Genomic DNA, 20222 nt, shown 5'->3' on the forward strand with positions numbered 1-20222 from the left:
TTTATTTTATTGAACTATGAAATTATTTATATATTTTTTTACTCGTCATGTATAATTCTCCTTCTAATAAAAAAAAAATACAAATACAACTTCCAGGGGACTGAGCATCAAATGTAATTAACAACTCAGAATACAGTTTGAATCACTTCATTCTTTATTAGTCTGCAATTCAACATTTAAAAGGGTCAATATTCTCTGTTAAAACATTTCAAAATTACATATTGTGATCAAACAGTAACAACCAAAAACTCTGGCTGAAGCAGTGCTATTTAGGGTATATACAATAGCCAGAGTTATTAATCTCATACATTTAACACAGGTAAATATTTATTGTAAAGGCAAACACCTAAGGCAGTGTGGACAATGACATTGTAAGGTCTCCCAAGTTAAACACAGTGAAAAAAGTTTACCGACTAGTTATTTGTATTAACGTGTAAATAATTCTTTGTTCAGTCAGCAAAAAATCTTATAACATTTAAACGTCAGATTGAAGCAACTTTCCCTCATTAAAAGAACTGTAGAGAAGATTAAAATGTATAATTACAATGATATAAATATAGTGGATTCCCTTATGTCTTTGAGTGCATTCACACTTCCTAAACTGGATCTAAACCTGGACTAAACCCTGACTAAATAGATTGCGTTCACGTTCTATAATTTGATGTCAAAATCTCAGACGGCGGGCAAGGGCTATGTAACTCTATGGGACTTTTACTGTTTTTGAAAGAAATATCCAAAGTTATGATCCACAAATGTTCAAATGCATCAATAATTTGTTAAGGATTGCGTACACAAACCAGATATATTAATCTCATGTCTTAAAGTCCTTTTGACTGACAACAGTTACATCTTTGGGGTTGAATAATGTCAGCATTGCGAAAAAAAGTCACCTTATTTAGGCCGACAAAAGACATTGAACTTTGTGCCAGTTTTGGTTTCATGTGGATAGGCCCAGTTATTGCAGATGTTGACCTGGTTTATGGTTAATATCTCTGTAATATGATGATTAAACAGCAAAATCCACCACAGAATTCTGACCTGTCCTCCACCTCCATGTTAAAATAAAGGGTTGTTGTGATATCACGTGAACCCAACCTACAAGGATTAGAACAGGATCAAACCAAATCCACCATCAGGACTAAAATGGGCTCAAACCAGGACTAAGTGTGAACACACCCTTTGGTTCCCAACAGTGCAGTGTGCAGAGAAACAGTAACTGGACATTGGGGATGTGGTTAGGTGCTTCTTGTTATTTCAGGCGTTGCTTCGCTCATCGATATTAAAAGTCTCCATAGGGCCTTTGCTCAGAGCCTTGATGTCATTGAGGAGGCTGGTCGGTGTGAGAATATGAGATGAACCTAAACAAAAGATAAAACAATGTAAGTTGTTTAGTCCTAATAAATAACAAAGAAAGGAATTATGCATTTTTTGCAGTAAAAAAGTAGTGAATAACATTGCAATTAGAAATGGTTGAAACTATTGGGGACTTTTCTCTATCAAGTTTTATTTTACACAATTGAACTGATTGTGTAGCTGTAATTCAAATTGATCAATACAACCACAACATTAACATGATTGGAAAAACTACAATCTGGAAGTGCAGTCAAGTAGTGTTCACTTAAATACATATGGATAACAATTTCTGCACTTAAAAGTAAATTTCTAACAAAAAAAATACAGTTGGATTTCAACTACAGATCTTGAATGTGCCTACTACATCAGTTTAATATATCTGCAATCAATAAGATGTTTGCAATTTATTAATCCTAAAAATGTGTTGTGCTCAAACTGACCGATGATGACTTCACAGGACTTGACTGCCTGGGTGACGTCATAGGCACAGCGCATCTCTGAGTGTGTGACCCCTCCGATGATAAAGATGATCAACCTGGCGCCCCTCCGCTCATCCTGGGAGCTCGGCTTGTGCTTTTGACGGGCGCTGTTCAAGAGACAGAGATGTATGCAGTGAGATAAAACAGCCACTAGAGGGAGGTCAAACTACTTCAGTTGGAACTGTAAATAAAGTTGTATGCAGATTACTTTTTTCTTACACCATTTGAATTGTATTGTTTTGCTTTTACTGCTTTATTTTATGTTTTTTTGCTCTTTATTTCTATAACGTAAGTGTGTGGTTTCATGAATTGAGGTGACAATGAGTTTTGGTGATGCATATGCTTTATGCATGAAGCATATTCACAGAGCTCTCACTGTATAATCTCTCATTTGTATATTACAATTAATCTAATTTAATCTTCATCTCTAGGTTATGAGATAATTTGTGGAAGGAAGACTTCTATCTCATGTCCAAATTGAGTGAGGGAGACTCACCTGACCGCTCCAGAGCCATTCCATGCGGCCGGACACTCCGACTGATGAGGCCAGTCTTTGGTGTCCAGTTTGTTCTCCACCGCATCCTGAATAGACCATGTGGAGAATTAACTTTAGATACCTTATGTGTAATGTATTTCTTGTCCAGTACATCATTAAACTATAAACAAACTGCTCTTCATGCATCTCAGGCCAAACCTGCACTCACGTTTGCTTATGCATGGACAAAGAACAAGCTAATTGGTCATCTGTGTTATTTTTTTCTTGACCTTTTCCTCATACACAGTCATGACAGTTTTGATATGAACCATGCAGTTGATTGGTTTATCTGCCTGTCCATCACACCCATCTAAACTTAATAGTGTAATATTGTCTTATAGTATAGTCTTGGCAGGCCAGGCAAGTATAACACAGCCTGGTATATTTCATTTCATCACAGATATACTGACACAAAGTTGAACTGTTAGGGAAAATACGTGCTGTCCTAACAAGCCCTAGAGTTGTAAAGAGGCAGGAGACTCTAGATGTATGACAGAAGTTTACCATCAGTCCAGGTCCAGGTGACTTGAATGGCCAATACTAACGTGCAATGTTGAGTATTTGAGTATGACTGTGCTTCCCCACAAGGAGGTTTAAATAGGAGCTAAGAAGGACAACCTGGAGAAAATTCGAGTTAAAATGAGAACTGCATAGCATAACGCTTCTATCAGACGAGTTGACCAAGGAAACTGATGATGTTAATGGACAAACCCTGTAATATCTGGATGATGCCACAGCTAACCATAGACATGTCAGCAAAGAACTGCAGGTGTTCTTGCCAAGACTATGCAGGAAAAATCAAATCAGTTCCTTCTCACCTTACTGTGCAATCATGTTGATCATAATGCCATTATTGAAACCTATTATAATCTTTAATGTGAGACCAAACATTCACAATCAAATCTTTGGGCATCTGAAGTAAATAAAGATTTTATCCATCCCCCATGTGTCATAAAAGAGTGTTCTAACAGATAAAAACAGGGAATCCAATGCGGGACGTCCCACAGGAGGGTCTAATGTTTAGGAGACACCTATCTGATGTCCTCCTTCACACGACCCTTTGAATGCATTGTTTTTCTCATGAGCTGATTTACAAGTGACCCAAATGCACAGACTTCCTCTATGGTAAATAACATCACTCATCACATCTTATTTTGTACAAACGCCTGAATTAAGCAGTTTTAAGTTCTTGAAAGGTTGCGTAAGGTTATACTGCATTTTCAAGGGTTTATCTGAGAAATTTGTGGGTGTATGTGGACAGTACAGACAACTCCAGAAACAATAGTGGCCTACATACACTGAAGTAAGCTAAAACAGTTATACATATAAAGCCAAAATATAAAACCGAAAGGAAAAATTCAAAGTTGAAATTTAGTATTTTCTTCAATGTTTAAAAAAATCTGTGTCTCTTTGTCTTTTTATTTTAAATTACAATACATGACATGGTAGGAAAATGGCATAGGAATTAGATTAAATATTTTCAAATAAATCTAGGTTTAATAATGAAACCTAAACCAACTCCAATTGGCATGTACAATAACATCCCATTTTTCTTCTGTCTTTTCCTTATCCTTGTTTTTACACTTCTATTAGTATTATTGTGCATTTTTGTTTTGTTACTGAATTGGCCCAAAAATTTAATATATTGTATAGTTATTATAATCTTGAGGGTTTGACTTCCTTTAAAGGTGTAGTAAGTTAAAATGCAGATTTTCTTGGTAATACGACGAGTTCTTGGGTCTAGTCACTAATAGAAATGATCAGGTTCAACATTTCTCAATTGACCTTTTTGGATAATTCATGAAGTACAATGTTGTCAATAGGGAAAACAAGACTCAGGCTTGTGAAGCGGCAAGCCCAAAACAAAACATGCTTTTATTTTTGTATTATTTGCCTAAAATGTTACACACTATGCCTTTAAACAAATATACTAAACCAAAATCTTTCCAAATCACAACAAAAATGACAAAACTTACCTCCATGATGTCTTTAATGACTGGTGTCCATCTCGACAGGTTATAGGTTTCCCCCTGAGATCGGTCTCTCCGGGATGGTTTTCGGGAGAATAAACTTGGCTACACAGACCACACAAATGAATAAGAATAAAGTTTTTCACGTTAAGTATTTCCTGTGTGTTATGTGTTATAGTTAAGTTCAGGTACCGATGTAATAATGGGAACTCCCAGCTCTTTCCAGTTCAGGATAAATTCCTTTTGGTCTTCTATCTTCACATGTTGGATGAGTTTATTCAAGTTTTCTTCTGTTGTTCCTGCCAATGTAACAGACAACCACATCAGCTGTGCATAGATCGAAAGGAGTAGTTCAGATGCATGAAACATCTTTAGTCTGGGGGAGATTACCGTGACTCAAAAATATATATTTAAGAGGTTTATTACTGCAAATAGAATATGAACTATGAAAACAACCAAATACTTGTGGGTGAAATGTCTTGCTCAAGGATACAGTGGTAGAAATCCTCTCTATGGTCCTGCAGTTTGCACTTTTGAAAGTCTTTTTAAGCTTGTCCTCTGTACTGTGTCCACTTAAACGCAGCAGGGGTGAAATAAAGTGATGTCTTATAATGAACTGTAATCTTTTTGTATGTTTAACTAAGGCAATGGAGAATTATTAGAATATCTTACAAAAGTATAAATTGAATAAACAATATTTTAGTGGGACCAATTTCCTGGTTTCAACATCATGCTCTATTAAAAGTGGGTTGGTCTGTTAGAAGAGAACAGCACTGTATGAAATGCATGTACAAAAAAACTACTTAATTTTTGATACCAGAACATTTAATACCAGACCAGATGACTGTATTAGACTAAGGACTAGCCACACCAAAACTGAGACGGGAAATAGGCATTTAGCTGTTTTGCTTTTCTTTGGAGTGTATTCCATTTTTGTGAAGTAAAAACTGGATCCGCTAGTGACACAATCGCAATTTAATAATCTGGTAACAAACTTCTATACACATGCCTGCATTTGTTTTTAATGTTTCATTTGTTAGTTTTTCTGCTTGTATTGTATTTTAAACCAGGCGCCCATGAAAAGGAGAGCCCAAGAGGTCTCATTGGATTCTCCTGTATAAATAAAGATAAAGAAAGAAAATACTGAATGTCTCTCCCTACTCTTCACCATATTTCACTCTTAAATCTGTGATGTCCTGACGTCCACTAAATTCTGTAGCCAAAATCTTTGAAAATATTGTTAATCAAAACAATAAATATGAGGGGTGCTGGACTGGGTGTCTCTAATGTTCTTTTATCATATAGAGAAAATGTAGTCTGGGCTCACAAAGACGGTTTATACCCAGGGCTTAAATTTTTTTTTTTGTTGCTGAAGTTGTGTGGATTAATAAAATGATTGAAATTAAATGAAGAATGCGATTTAATCTAAAACCCTGGATTCATTCAGTCCTCTGTCAGTACCGTTAACACTGAAGATATACAGCAGCACGGCTCGGATCTTGTCTGGGATACTGTAGGGATGGAGTAACACGGGAAGTAGCGTCCTCATAGGGTCCTTCACTTTGACCCCCTCCACGTCTGAGCCCACGGCCAGGTCCTGTAGACACAAACATATCACAAACCATTCAGAGGTGGGTATTACTAAGTATCTCAAAGTAGTTTTCAGACAGCATATATTTACTCCGACTTGAGTAATGTATTTGACAGTGTAACGTATTCTCTCTTGAGTAAATGTTTTTATTACTCTTCAAACTGTGTAGTAATATTATTTTGAGGTAAAATTACCCTCACAAGTAGAGTGACTTACTTATTTAGGAGTACAAGTTTCCACAGGGTTAAATATGTCTGACACACCTGTTCAGCTTTGCACAATTTCTCAACGTTGTTCTGAAACTGTCTCATGCAGTCCTCAGCCAACTGTAGATGGACCGTTTTCTACAAAGAACAAGCAGAGATTATTAAATGAGGTTTTATGATACCCAATATTTACAGTTGAAAACAGAAGTTTACATATACTGTATAAAAAGACACATGTCTGACATGAAATCAGACTTTTCCTGTTTTAGGTAAATTGAAGTTGGGTCAAATGCTTTGGATATCCTTCCACAAGGTTTTCACAATAGTTGGTGGGAATTTTGGCCCATTCCTCCTGACAGAAGTGGTGTAACTGAGCCAAGTTTGTACGCCGCCCTGCTCGGACATGCCTTTTCACATCTGCCCATAAATTTTCAATAGGATTGAGATCAGGGCTTTGTTATCCTTAAGTGACCTTGCTACCAATTTGCCAATATGCTTCGGGTCATTTGTCCACTTGGAAGACACATTTGTGCACCAGTTCTGCCACCCCCATATTTCACAGCTAGAATGGTGTTCTCAGGCTTGCAAGCTTCCCCTTTTGTCCTCCAAACGTAACAATGCTCATTATGGCCAAAAAGTTCCATTTTAGTTTTGTCAGACCACATGTCTCTAGAAATTAGTGTCTTTGTCCCTGTGTGTATTTGCAAACTGTAATCTGGTAATGGTTTGCTCCTGGCAAAATAACCTTTCAGTCCATGTCGGTGCAGTACTCATTTCACTGTGGATAATAACACACTCATCAGCTTCAGCAGCATCTTCATAAGGTCTTTTGCTTTTGTTCTTGGGTTAATCTGCACATTTCAGACCAAAGCACATTCATCTCTGGGACACAGAACCCGTCTCCTTCCTTGGCAGTATGATGGCTGGACATTCCCATGGTGTTTATATTTGCTTCAGGCATCTGGAAATTGCACCCAAGGATGAACCAAACTTCCCTTATAAGCGATGGTCTTTTCTTTCACCTGTGGCTAAATACACCATGAGAACTGTATGAGCTGGTGGTGGAGTATACAATCATCAATGCAAGATCTTGGTGAAAAAATGAAAAAATGATGCAACACTGGATGGAAATAAATCTTGTGACGTTGCAGAAGCGAAATCAACACAATGCCACATCAAATGTGTGATGTAATCAAAGCTAAAGGCGGAACAACCAAATATTAGAGTGTGTGACCTTTTTTTTTGGTCAGGCAGTGTATTAAGTTGATCCAAATGACTTCATCAGACAAATGTGTCAAACAACAGCTCAGCTGTGCCCATTCATAGAAATATATTTGATTCAAGTGCTTTTTGCCCAATTCCAAGCACTTTTTATTGTGATAGCAGACTGCATAAGTTGCCTCGAGGACGGCGGTGTTCACCCTACACTTGCCCCGTACAAGAGTGCGAGTTGAACCACTCCCAGACCTGATGTTTCAAGCGTTCTCGGACCAGCCGTTTACTGAGGTCCAGAATGCGACTGTTGGGGTCAAACTGACCCATGGACCGCTCTCGGAACGAATGCACTTTTACGTTGACCTAACTAATGGCAGCGTGAAAACAACCTAACTCAAATGTTGTCAATAAATCAGAAGCTTCCAAATACGTGACATTATCTGGGTTTCCCTAAATTCTTTAAATACATAGTAATCTTACTGTATGCAAACTTTTGACCTTGAAGAACATAATGAAAAATTGTCTAAAAAGATCCTTCTCTTGTTATTCTGGCATTTAGCAAATAGAAATAATTTTGGTAATCCTAATTGACCTTAATTTAGCACTCTGAGATTTCTCTGAAATGTAAAGTGCAATACAAATAAAATGTATTATTATTATTACTACCTAAAACAGGAAACATTTTAGTGAAAAGTGAAAAAAAAAACGTATGTGTGTGTTATATGGTGTATTTAAACGTCTGGTTTCAACTGTATAGTATTAAATGTATCGATTATATCTAGTAATTTTTAAGGATTTTTGTTGGACTTTACAATGTATGATTCATTTACTCCCCATTTCATCTAGTCACAACTGCCCAGTTGTGACTAGATGAAACCAGTTCAGTTATGAAACAGCCAGTATATCCATTTCACAGATAAAATGTTAAGTGTGAAAAGTCACCTCTGTGATTTGTTTACGGAATGCAGGCATCTTCTTCATCATCTGGGACAAATTACTAATTGTAATCTGTAAAATACAAGGAAATAAGAAATTATAATTGTGTTGTTGATCAGTCGGTATTAGCATTAAGACCACACCTTTGCATCCGGCTGCTTCTTGCTGGCAGAGATTTCTTTCACCATCTTTGGAATTAGTCTATTTAAGAAAGAGAAAATAGTCACAAAACCTACAACTACTATATAAATAAATAGTATATGTTCATAATTTTATATAGCGCTTTTCCACCTTCAAGGCACACACACACACATTCATACACCAGTGTACGCGGACACTGGGGGCAAGGGGAGTTAAGTGTCTTGCCAAAGCACACAACAACAGCATCTATCTGTGGAAGCTGGAATCACACCATCAACCTATAGGTCAGTGGATCTGACCGTAAACAAATAGTTCAAGAATCAAGAATGCTTCAGCCTTTGTAACTACTCAATTAAGGAGTCAGGAGTTAGGACAGTAGTTACTAAGCCTGAATCATTCTTATTAAATCATCTGTTCATTATGAAATAAGTATATGTTAATGCTTTATTAAGGCTATTATAAAAGTAGTTATTATAAAGTGTTATCTAGACACAACTACTATGTCGGATTGTATAATTCAATAATAAAAGCTGAAGCTGTATACTTGGGGCTCACTGCCTGGCCAAATAAAAAGTCGCCACCTGGATTTAACTAAGCAAAAAGGTACGAGCAAATAAGTACGAGTCAGGTCTAGGGTCAGCAACAGTCTGTGCTCAAAGAATGAGGTGAGCTGACACCTGAATATACTGAATGACCAGGTTATTCCATCAATAGATTTTTTCTTTCCTGATGACATGGGCATATTCCAAGATGACAATGCCAGGATTCATCGGGCTCAAATAGTGAAAGAGTGGATCAGGAGCATGAGACATCATTTTCACACATGGATTGTCCACCACAGAGTCCAGACCTTAACCCCATTGAGAATCTTTGGGATGAGCTGGAGAAGCTTTGTGCAGCGTCAGACTCGACCATCATCATTGCAAGAGGTGAAAAATTAATGCGACACTAAATGGAAATAAATCTTGTGACATTGCAGAAGCGAAATCGAAACAATTCCACAGTGAATGTGTGACGTGATCAAAGCTACAGACGGAACAATGAAATATTAGTGTGTGTGACCTTTTTTTTTTGGTGGGCGACTTTTTTTTTTGGCCAGGCAGTGTATCATGTGTACATTATCACTGTAGGAGCTTTTTGCAATTTTTTATGTAATAAGCTTTATGTAATTTTATGTACTAAGCTGTAAAGAGTTGATAAGTAACTCCTATGACTAAACGTAGGTTCACTGTGCTGTATATTTTTGCTGCTTAGAATGCCTTTTAGAGTTGTTAAGTGGAATTCTCCTGCTTTATTGTTATTGTGTCAGTGGCACAAAGTACTAGTATCATCGTTAATCATGATATTTCTCTGTAGAAATATAATCGTGCTTCGAAATATGTTATCATGACAGGCCTGGTGTTCCCAAATGCAGTTATGTTTCTTCATATTCTCGTGTCTGGGTGCTTGTGAACTTACTCTGTGACTTCTGCGATGTGTTTGTGCCGAATCTTAACCCACAGCATGTCGTCCTCATTGAGAAGAGCCTGTTTCTCTGCTCCGTCTTTAGCCTTATACCTACCACGACAACATCAAGTGAGCACAGAGGTTAGGTTAGTTTTAGCTTGCCAACTTTTATTTTAAACATATACAATATTTTTAAATACATCATCTATTGTAGAGCAACTTGGACAATAATTTAGGAATACAGTCTATTTACAAGTTTCATTTATGTTTGTAAGAGAGTAGGAAGAAATCAATACTTTTATATGTTTTTTTTCTGTGGGTAGTGCCAAAATACATGGGCGATGGGTGAAATTGACAATAATGCAAGTCTCAGTAATTTTTTTTTGCGATTATCTTGATGATAATATTCAGCAATCCATTAGAAATGTGCTAAAACAACTTATAAATGTTTTCGTCGAGGTTCAAATCAAGCACAGAACACGAATGGATTATAAAATTTACCTCAAAAATTCAAAAATATAACTTCACCCCTTAGATTGAACAGCAAGTTTCTGTGTTGTTTTTTTTTCTTTATATACCTGACATGCTGATTTTGCACACTTCACCTCTGTGTAGATTAGATTTAGTAAAGTGATTTAAAGGTGCACTGTCTCCATGGAGATGTTTTTGCTTTGCCTGGAATGTTTCTCAGTACAGCAATAAGCATATTATAACTATAACAATAATAGTTTGTGGGGCATTTTATACAGAATCACCAACAAAGATAATGACATTTATATACCCAGAATGTGCAAAAAAAAAAGAAGTTACATCTCCCTGACGATATATTCTAGATCATTGTTATTTTCTCTTATAACAAAGTACAATATAACAGTTGTTTAAATATGTAACCTATTCATAATATTAAAATTATAGTTATTCATATCCACAGCATTTTTGAACTGGCAGCAACTTGAATCATTATCCTGATATAATCGTTAATCGTAGTGATTTCTCCCGTAATCAGGACATCAAATTTCAGTATCGTCCCATGCCTAATCTATCCTACATTTATTCAATTGAAAAAGTGCTTTATTGCTCAAAATATCTTGAAAACCATGTTACTGTAAGTGGGCTTGCCTTGCCACAGATCTAGCCTGTGACTTGGCACTTGGTTGTCTCTGAGGAAATAGATAAGTCTAATGTCATACTGTGGATTCAATGCGAAGCAATAACATTTCCACAGAAACAAGAAAGGAGCACACCGTCCATCGGAAAAGTTTCATTATGCACCTTTAAATAAAGTGAAAATATGAGATGCTAGTTTAAAGCTCCTAAATTACACAAAATTGACTCTTGTGAGCGTTAATCCATGTTATAATGTTGTTACTTCCTCAAAAACATATCTGGAGTTATGTTTTGTTTCATTCACACTTGTCTGAGTAACCCTCTATTATTAGTCTGTTACATTTCCAAAGCGTAAAATGCTCTATTCCACCTTGTGATGTCATGAAGTGGTAGTTTTCAAGTTAACAGCTCCTTTTATCTTTTGTTTAGTAGAGATTGGCAATTCCAGGACTCAAATCATCTAAATGATTCTGAAGATATGCCTAGATATGCAGGGTTTGTGCATAAAGTCATTTTAACACTGACATTTTTAGTGTGTTGTTTTTATATTTACTTGTATGTGTCTTCATTGATGTCCACGAGGTCGTAGGCCATGGCCTGGTAGGTGAGTTCATGTAAAATGGGACTGACAGGATCAAACCCTCGCTCCAGGATCAAGAGCTGGGCTTGAGTCTTTCCCTGAACAAACAGAGGACACATAAAACGCACACATCAGCATAAACGTGGATATTATTTTTATATTCATTATTTTCTGTTCAAATTAAACTCTCTGCGTCACATTATCCAATTTAATCATAAACAGTTTTGCTTTTTTTTTCCCTATTTCCATTGCCAGCATCATTATGACTTTTATAGTTTTACTTTGACAACTACAAACATCTGTCTTTAACATTTACTTTATGAACCAAAACTTTGATTAATAAAAAATCTAATAGTAATTAAAAAAATATCTTGGGTTTTCAGCAATAATCAGTGCCGTATTAGTGCTGGGCAAAAAAAATAAATAAAGCATCATATTGTGTTTTATTAAAAAGAAACCACCAAAATGCTGTTGGCGTTTAGTAACTACCATCTGACACAATTTATTCCTCCTAAATTTGAACTCTCTTTCCCAATACATGCTTTTAATAACACAGGATTGACTGATAGGACTATGCTGATTAAAAGGTAGCAGCTGATCATCACAATCTGCAAACAAATAGATGAATATTCCCCGCGCTCTGAAAAGCAAAAACAGCTTGTAAAAAAAGTTAGATGCTAGAAGGAGAACTGCAGTCTTGAGTCTTTGGTGTCCTTTTACATAAAACCCATTGACAGTGTTTGAGATGCAGTTCACCTTAGGCTAAGATACTGTTTGTGTCGTCAACAGGGAATGAGATTCTTCACCTTTTTCTTCCCACTCTCGTCTAGGTCGTAATGTTTGGCCAGTTTGTTGTCCACCAGCTCAGCAAGTATCTTTGCATTCTCCATGTTGCTGTCCCTGGTTTCAAATACAAGAGAAATTTAGCCATATTGAATGAGTTAAATGGGCAAAAACATATTGCGCTTGTGTCTGCAATATAGTTATAATCTATGGCACCTGTGGATCATTGTTATAATTTACACATTTTAAATCACAATATTCATCTAAAACAACTTGATAAAAGAAACAAATCCGCTGAATACTGCATTGAAAACTGCCCAACGAAAGCTAAAAACAGATTGAGCAGCAATATGGCATCTTGAAAATAAGACTTAAAAGACTGCTCAAACATGCATGAATCACTCCAAATAGAACTTTGAGAGGGTAAATGAGAAGAGGAAACAACTAGAACATGGTTTAAAGCTCTGAATAGTCGATTTTGAGGAGGTCTGCTTTATTAAGTGTATTTGACGGGTTAGACCACATTTCTCTAAAACATAGTTCTAACTATGTTTCTAATCTTTAGTTTTAACTAAGATTTTACTAAAAATATTGCCTAGTCTTATCTTGTTTTGTAGAGGTATGTAACCACCTAGATGACAACACCTTTATTTTGTTAAATCAATGTATGAACTGTTAGAAAAAGAACTTCCTTGTGGATAAATTGTCCCTAAATTTTGGAAGTAAATGATATCTTTTGATGACATAGGATGAGATATTCTGTTTTAGAACTCACTTCCTATATTTTACATTTTTTTGTTTTCTATTTTTCTTCACAAACTTCCACTTAACTGATGTAAAACTATGATAAATATTTACCACAGGTACTATTCCACCAAACCAAGTTACAATTAGAAAACTATATGAATCTGTCAAATGCACTTTAAGTAATTCATATATACCTTAAGATAATACTTAGTTAAATGGTAAGCTCCTACCCTGAGTAACTTGTAATACGGTTTCCTAAATGGTCTTCCTAAATATGTATATGAATACAACACAGCTCCAGGTGTATTTTTGATGAGGTAACAGTATTATAACATGACTTAATGCTCACAAGAGACAATTTTGTGTAATATAGGACCTTTAAGTGGTTCCTACGCCTGAATAGTTCTATGCACTATTTGTTCATTATGAATTAAATCTTTGTTCAACCTTTATTAAGACAAATTAATACCAAGAAAACATTATTTCAATCTGTCTATGGTGAACAAATTTACCATAACATTTACAGGATCTACTAGCCCATATTTAATGTTACTTAGTTTAAATCTGTGCTGGTAAATATGACTCGTGTATTCTGCAAAATGGGGTCAGTACAATACAACATTTGGTATCGAGCCTTTAAGCCACTTCTCGAGTTGAATGTGTTTTGGTAAATAACTTGAGATTTTCGCTGAGGGGCTGATTTGTTCTGTAATCTGAGAGTCCATTGTGAGTCTTACTTCTTGTATCTGACCCCTGGGTACTCATCCAGGGTGTCACATAGAGTCACCAGTTGGTCGGCCAGCGTCTCCAGTGTCCTCTTTCTGTCCTGGCTGTGCGGGCTGTAGATACTGTGGAAGGCTCCAGGGTTGTTGCATGTGAATACCTGAACAGGAAAAGACAGTACTGGTTTTCTGAACTATGCTTTCTTAAAAATACATGATGATTTACTTTCAACACAGTATTAAGTTATTAGAGCTGGGCCTGTCACAATAAAACATTTCAAAGTGTGATTTACTGCTCAAGTAAATACAGACGATACATGGTAATATAGAAACTGATTTATGCCACCACAAAAACTATTCTAAATCTACAATACAGTTAAAAAAACATGAGCTGCAATAAATAAATATCAGAATGTAACACTTTAGCACTTAGTATGCATCTGTAATGAGTCTGAGAAGTTATTAATTCAAGTTTTTACAGCTTGAATCTTATTATATAGCCAAAAAATAACCAAAGATTTCTCAGTAGTGAAAAGAAAATGTACTCACAATAAATATTGACCCCAAACAATATTGTTCCACCTATCATGTATTGAATGATAAGTCGATAGAATAACAGGCCTTTTTGTATTAATTTGTAAATCAAGATCAGTGGGGAAATCGAGTACACTGCACGATTTCCCCACTGCCACTTATAGAAAAATACGCTACATATTTACCACAGGATTAAACCAAACTAAGGTTTTTATGTTTTTCTTATTATTACTCCCATATGCTCTTTAAACACTGGCTCAACAAAATGAAACTTTAGAGTTATAGTGGAAGAAATATACCCATTAGAATTTTGTTTCAGTATAAATAGTGTTCTAGACTAACACCACAATATACGCACGCTGACAAAAAGCATTCACACCCAAACAGAAATTACTCAATTCCAAAAAAAACCTTCCAGTCAAACAAAAGTAAAAGCACAGATGAAAAAGAAGAAATTCACAGATAAAATGAGGAACTAATCGCATCCGTAACACAAAATGAAAGAACTCACTTGTGCTTCTTGAGGCATGAAGGAAATGTGGATTTCTTTACAGACTCGGATGTACTTTCCACATGAGAGCTTCATGTTGTTGAAGAGGTCATCGGGACAGTCTAAGGAAAAGTGAAGCCATTAGTACAGAGATTTAAATAACTTTTAGATTACTATTATTATCATCACTATATTATAACATTAGCAGTGTTTCGCATTAATAGAGAAGACTACAGTGACTGCCATTAGTCTAGGTTTTTGCCCCCATAGTCTAAAACCAACAGAGCAATAAATTGGACGTAACTTTATTTACTCTTAATTCATTCCCTTTTGGTTAGTTTATAAGCAATAAGTGATGTAAAATAAGTAATAAGTGATGTAATAAAAACATATTTACTTCAAAAATGGTCTCAGATAAAATTATTCAATAAAAGGATTGTCTGTGCCACCATAATCCCATATAAACCTGAATTAGTTCATACAAAAATTACTTACAGTCGGTGAAATAAACATACGCTGATTTATATTTGGGTTTGGGCTTGAAGTCTCGAATGAAGGCGTCCACACACTGTAACAAGTTAGAAATGATGAATGAGAAGTTAACTGTATGTTTTCATTTTGTATGTTAATGCTTGTTTATTGTTGTATGTTAAGGTTGACTGATTTGGAAAAAATAATTAAATGTCATTTTTCTGTTGAGCATTTTGACTGAGATTATAATATTTGTTGTGTATGTTTAAATAATAGGATTCTGCTCAAAGTTCACATTTTAAACATGTCCATAAGAAAGGACAAAAAGAAATATGAACTGACAAACTAATAAAAGAGTCACATTTCAGACATAAAATACAGGGTTAGCAGTTTTCATGCTGGAAGAGACAGGACATTTTGCCGTTTGTGGAGGAAATTAGGGTACTTGGTAAAAACTGCAGCCTTAGCAATTATTCAAATTGTGATTTTGATTCGATTACGATTAATCTTGCAGCTCTACTGTATGTTTTTAATTTTGTGTGATGTTTAAATGGTTCTAATAAGTATGGAAAAAAAAACCTTAGTTGTTGGTGTCATGAAGTAGATGGCCTTAATTTCTAAAACAGGCTCTCGGCTTTTGTACAAGTCCTCCACAACTATAAGAAGAAATAATAAAAATGTATTGTCAAATAACAGACAAAAGGTGGAGGATTTTAATTATACCTTTACAACTTACTAGTGATTTTTTCTGCCATCAGATCTGACATTTTGCAGCATGATGACAGAAGTTTGGTCGTGAATGGATCCAGGATCAAGATCTGAGAACAGAAACAAGTCAAGGTTTGATGCTGAAACCAATATAATAGTAGAAAATACATTATATGAAAAAAGCTAATGGTATTAGATTGTATAGGAGTGCTCATTGATTTTACTGAATTTGTAAAGTGGCAATAGGCACAATAATTCCTACAATACTGACTTGATAAATAAATGATGAAACTGTATTTTTGGGGCTCAATATTTTTGGAGTAAAACTAAAAGGTGTAAAAGTTGGATCATTACCATGACACACTAACATCTATAGAGTGTATAAAGGCCCTATATTATGCAAAATTGACTCTCGTGAGCATTAAACCATGCTTTAATGTTGCTACCTAATCAAAAACATACCCAGAGTTGTGTTTTGTTTCATTTACATATGTTTGAGTAACTCTTTATTATTACTCTGTCTATATCTCCAAAGCTCAAAATGCTCTGTTCCACCTTGTGATGTCATCAAGCAGTAGATTTCAGGTTAACAGCTATCTTTAACCTTTAGTTTAGTAGAGATAGGCAATTCCAGGGCTGAAATTATCCAAATTACTGTAGTGAAGGTGCATGGAATTTAAACACAGTGGAGCACTTGTATTACCACATGATGACATCACAAGGTGGAATAGAGTGTTTTCTGTTTGAGAGAAGAACCCACCTTAAATGTGCAGGGTTTGTGTGTTAAACATGTGTGAATGAAACAAAACACAACTCCAGTTCTGTTTGTGATGAGGAAACAACATTATAACATAGACCAAGAAATAATGTAATATGGGTCGCTTAAGCAATATTGTCCATTTAGAAAAGTATACATACTGGGATTTTCCTGAGTTACGGTTATGGTTTCAGTCACATAAAGTAGTTTCAATATTACTGATCATCTGGATATTGCTATAAACAATATATCGCCCTTGAAAATGTGTTATCATTACATGCGTAAGAAACACATACCTTCCATGAGTCTGACTTTCTGCAGTCTTCAATTATGGTTTCTTTTATTCCTGAGAAAAACAAGAATGTATTCCATAAATAGATGACATGCACTCTCTGTCACAACATCATAATGCACAAAGGTTTAGATGAATGCCCATAATTACATGCTAAAAGAATAGTATTAATGCTATAAGAAAACACGCGTAACAATGCAAAATAATAGTCCAAATATCAATAATTGCAATACAGATGCATCAACCCTACAACTGAATAACCTTTTCCACTATTCACTCTATCCTCTTGGAAAAAGGGAAACCTACCGAATAAAACCTCTTTTAAACTACAGAAAATAGTTAAATAGCAAAAGTAAACCGTTAATTTGGTTGTTGTTGGTTTAAGGCGCGGCGAGAGGAAACAGTGACCTCATTCCTGTCTCACGTTTTAAAAAACAGTTTCCGTTAACATACACAATCAAACTGTAAATTATATACAGTTTAAAAATACTGTCTCGAATGTCACTAAGAACTGTAATTAGGAACAGCACAAAACTTTTAGTGGGAAACCTGCAACTCAAAACACAAGCCAATACTTTAGCTCATAACAGCGGATTTTTGAATCGGGATCAACCTTAAAGTCTACTTGCAATTACATAGCTTTGTATTTCACAGAATACTACATCTCTGTTTCAAACTTACTTTTCCAAACACTTCTTTTCAGCCCGTGATCCAAGCCCGATGCCATTTTGTTTTTCTTTTCCTCTGCGACTCTTCCGGTCAAGTGTCGCCGACTTGTGACGTAACGTTGCGTCATAGATTCTGCGACGACCTTATTGTAGTTTTGAAAAAGTTGGCTGGTAAATCCTGTGTTGGCGAAAATAGTAGTTTTTTGTTTTTTTTAATGTAATTTAATAACTGTCATTTATCACTCTTCAAAATTGTTAGTGTCGTGATTGCAAAAGAACACAAAATACAGTTCATGTAAGTATTCCCAGCCATGCTTAGCTAAATTACTGCATTTATAAATTACCCTACCTGGGCTATTTAAAACATAGCCTATGTAGATCATCCGAACTACACTACATCTATAAGAGTATTACAGGTAAGCAACTGGGCATAAAACAATGACTTTTATCAACATTTGTAAAAATCCAGCACACTGAAACTAGTAAAACTATTTTACAAAAGAAGAAAAATATGTAATGGTCGAAATTTTAAAGGTGCAATATGTAACAAACTTTTCTGGTTATTGCTTACTATCTGTGTCATTTTTTCACTAATCTAAACTACACTTGGAATCTATTTTCTATTATATAACTGTTTAAGAGTCACCTCCCTGGATTACTTAAAGTCATTAGGTAAAATACATTTATAAACGTGAGGCAAAAATTGTGAACTGACCCTCATCAATTTTCCATCCATCCATTTTCTTCTGCTTATCCGGGGCCGGGTTGCAGGGCAGCAGTCTAAGCAGGGACTCCCAGACTTCCCTCACCCCAGGCACGTCCTCCAGCTCCTCCAGTGAGACCCCAACGCGTTTCCAGGTCAGCCGAGAGACATAGTCCCTCCAGTGTGTCCTCGGTCTTCCCTGGGGCCTCCTCCCAGTGGGACATGCCCGTAATACCTCCCTAGGGAGGCGTCCAGGAGGCACCCTGAACAGATGCCCGAGCCACTTCGGCTAGTTCCTCTCGATGTGGAGGAGCAATGGCTCTACTCAGAGCTCCTCCTGCATGGCAGAGCTCCTCACCATATCTCTAAGGGAGCGCCCAGCCACCCTGCGGAGGAAACCCCTTTCAGCCACTTGTATCTGTGATCTTATCCTTTTGGTCATTACCCAAAGCTCATGATCATAGGTGAGGGTAGAAACGTAGATTGACCAGTAAATCGAGAGCTTTGTCTTTCGGCTCCGCTCCTTCTTTACGACAACAGTCCGATACAGTGACCGCATCACTGCAGACGCTGCACTGATCCCCCTGTCAATCTCACGCTCCATCCTTCCCTCACTTGTGAACAAGACCCCGAGATACTTAAACTTGAGGCAAGGACTCACCACCCACTCGGAGAGGGCAAACCACCTTTTTCTGGTAAAGAACCATGGCCTCGGATTTGGAGGAGCTGATTCTCATCCCAGCCGTTTCACACTCGGCTGCAAACTGCTCCAGTGCTGCAGGTCCTGGCTCGATGAAGCCATCAGGACAACATCATCTGCAAACAGCAGAGATGAGATCCTGTGGTTTCCAAACCGGACCCCCTCCAGCCCCTACCTACACCTAGAAATTCTGTCCATGAATATAATGAACAGAACCGGTGACAAAGGGCAGCCCTGGCGGAGTCCAACATGCACCGGGAACAGGTCTGACTTACTGCAGGCAATACAAACATATATAAATATAAATTTTTCTATTATAAAGAAGCATTTTATTGAGATAAATTATTTCCTGATTGTGGGAAATATGGACTGGTGTGGGCAGAGTTGTGTTTTAGTTTTAGTTTTTCCTCGAGTGATGCAGAAAAGAGAGCCACTGTCTGTGTGAATGGTCATTGCTCATCAATTTTGAAATTATAAATTATGTCAAAATCTCGTCTTGTCTCATCTTGTTATTCTTATGGTAATTGTGTCTAATGCCCTACTAACAGATCATTTATTTCACTATCAGAGATTTTTCTGTTTAGGCTTTACAACACAATAGATCTGGATGTTGTTTCAATGATTTTGGGAGACTGGGTCAGATCCCACCTCAAAGGCAAATTCCAAGGTTTTAATTTGAAATGTAATACAATAACAATAACTGAATAACTTAAGGGTAGAAATCTGAAGTTTAGGTTTGGAAAATCCCTTTTTATTTCTTCAAACCTGGAAGCAATGCAAACTCTGAGGTCACTCATATGTACAATCTCTACAGCCTTTAGGTACTGGGTATTAATTTCAACCTATACCTTCCTGTAGGTTCATCTCTGCTTGTCGCTGATTGGACAACTGTCTCGGGGAGGGCAGAACCAGAAACACATATTTTAACTCACAAAAACAGAAATTTAGTCAGAAAAACTGCAAGAACAAAACGTTGTATTCACAGAAATATTGAATGAGACAGACAGGAGGATAATGGGGCTTAAGTGGGTTGTGTTTTTTGTCTTTTTGGACTTGAGTTTTCAGGTACAGTAATGACACACACAAAT

The 20222-nt window shown here is 36.3% G+C and overlaps 1 protein-coding gene across 1 annotated transcript; it reads right to left on the reverse strand.

Annotated features, from left to right (window-relative positions):
* Positions 1 to 136: 136 nt before the first annotated feature.
* On the reverse strand, positions 137 to 17836 carry stxbp3 (syntaxin binding protein 3). Its single transcript, XM_033965118.2, has 19 exons — positions 17745 to 17836; positions 17068 to 17117; positions 16043 to 16124; positions 15886 to 15962; positions 15331 to 15403; positions 14857 to 14957; positions 13827 to 13972; positions 12366 to 12459; positions 11533 to 11657; positions 9885 to 9983; positions 8429 to 8486; positions 8292 to 8357; positions 6192 to 6272; positions 5799 to 5934; positions 4530 to 4636; positions 4344 to 4442; positions 2329 to 2414; positions 1794 to 1939; positions 137 to 1358 (listed from the first exon to the last, which is right to left on the reverse strand). Exons 1-19 carry the CDS (start codon positions 17788 to 17790, stop codon positions 1255 to 1257), a joined length of 1776 nt encoding a protein of 591 aa, XP_033821009.1. The 5' UTR covers positions 17791 to 17836; the 3' UTR covers positions 137 to 1254.
* Between the last annotated feature and the right edge of the window lie 2386 nt (positions 17837 to 20222).

Source organism: Periophthalmus magnuspinnatus, chromosome 4 (assembly GCF_009829125.3).
Source record: "Periophthalmus magnuspinnatus isolate fPerMag1 chromosome 4, fPerMag1.2.pri, whole genome shotgun sequence".
Classification (NCBI taxonomy): Eukaryota; Metazoa; Chordata; class Actinopteri; order Gobiiformes; family Gobiidae; genus Periophthalmus; species Periophthalmus magnuspinnatus.

Excerpts from the sequence above, each read along its gene's own strand:
- stxbp3 (XM_033965118.2), bottom strand. The coding sequence starts at position 17,790 with ATGGCATCGGGCTTGGATCACGGGCTGAAAAGAAGTGTTTGGAAAA. Across the intron at positions 15,963-16,042 it reads GATGGCAGAAAAAATCACTA|TTGTGGAGGACTTGTACAAA; the intron begins GTAAGTTGTAAA and ends TTCTTCTTATAG. Across the intron at positions 14,958-15,330 it reads GTATGTTTATTTCACCGACT|ACTGTCCCGATGACCTCTTC; the intron begins GTAAGTAATTTT and ends ACTTTTCCTTAG.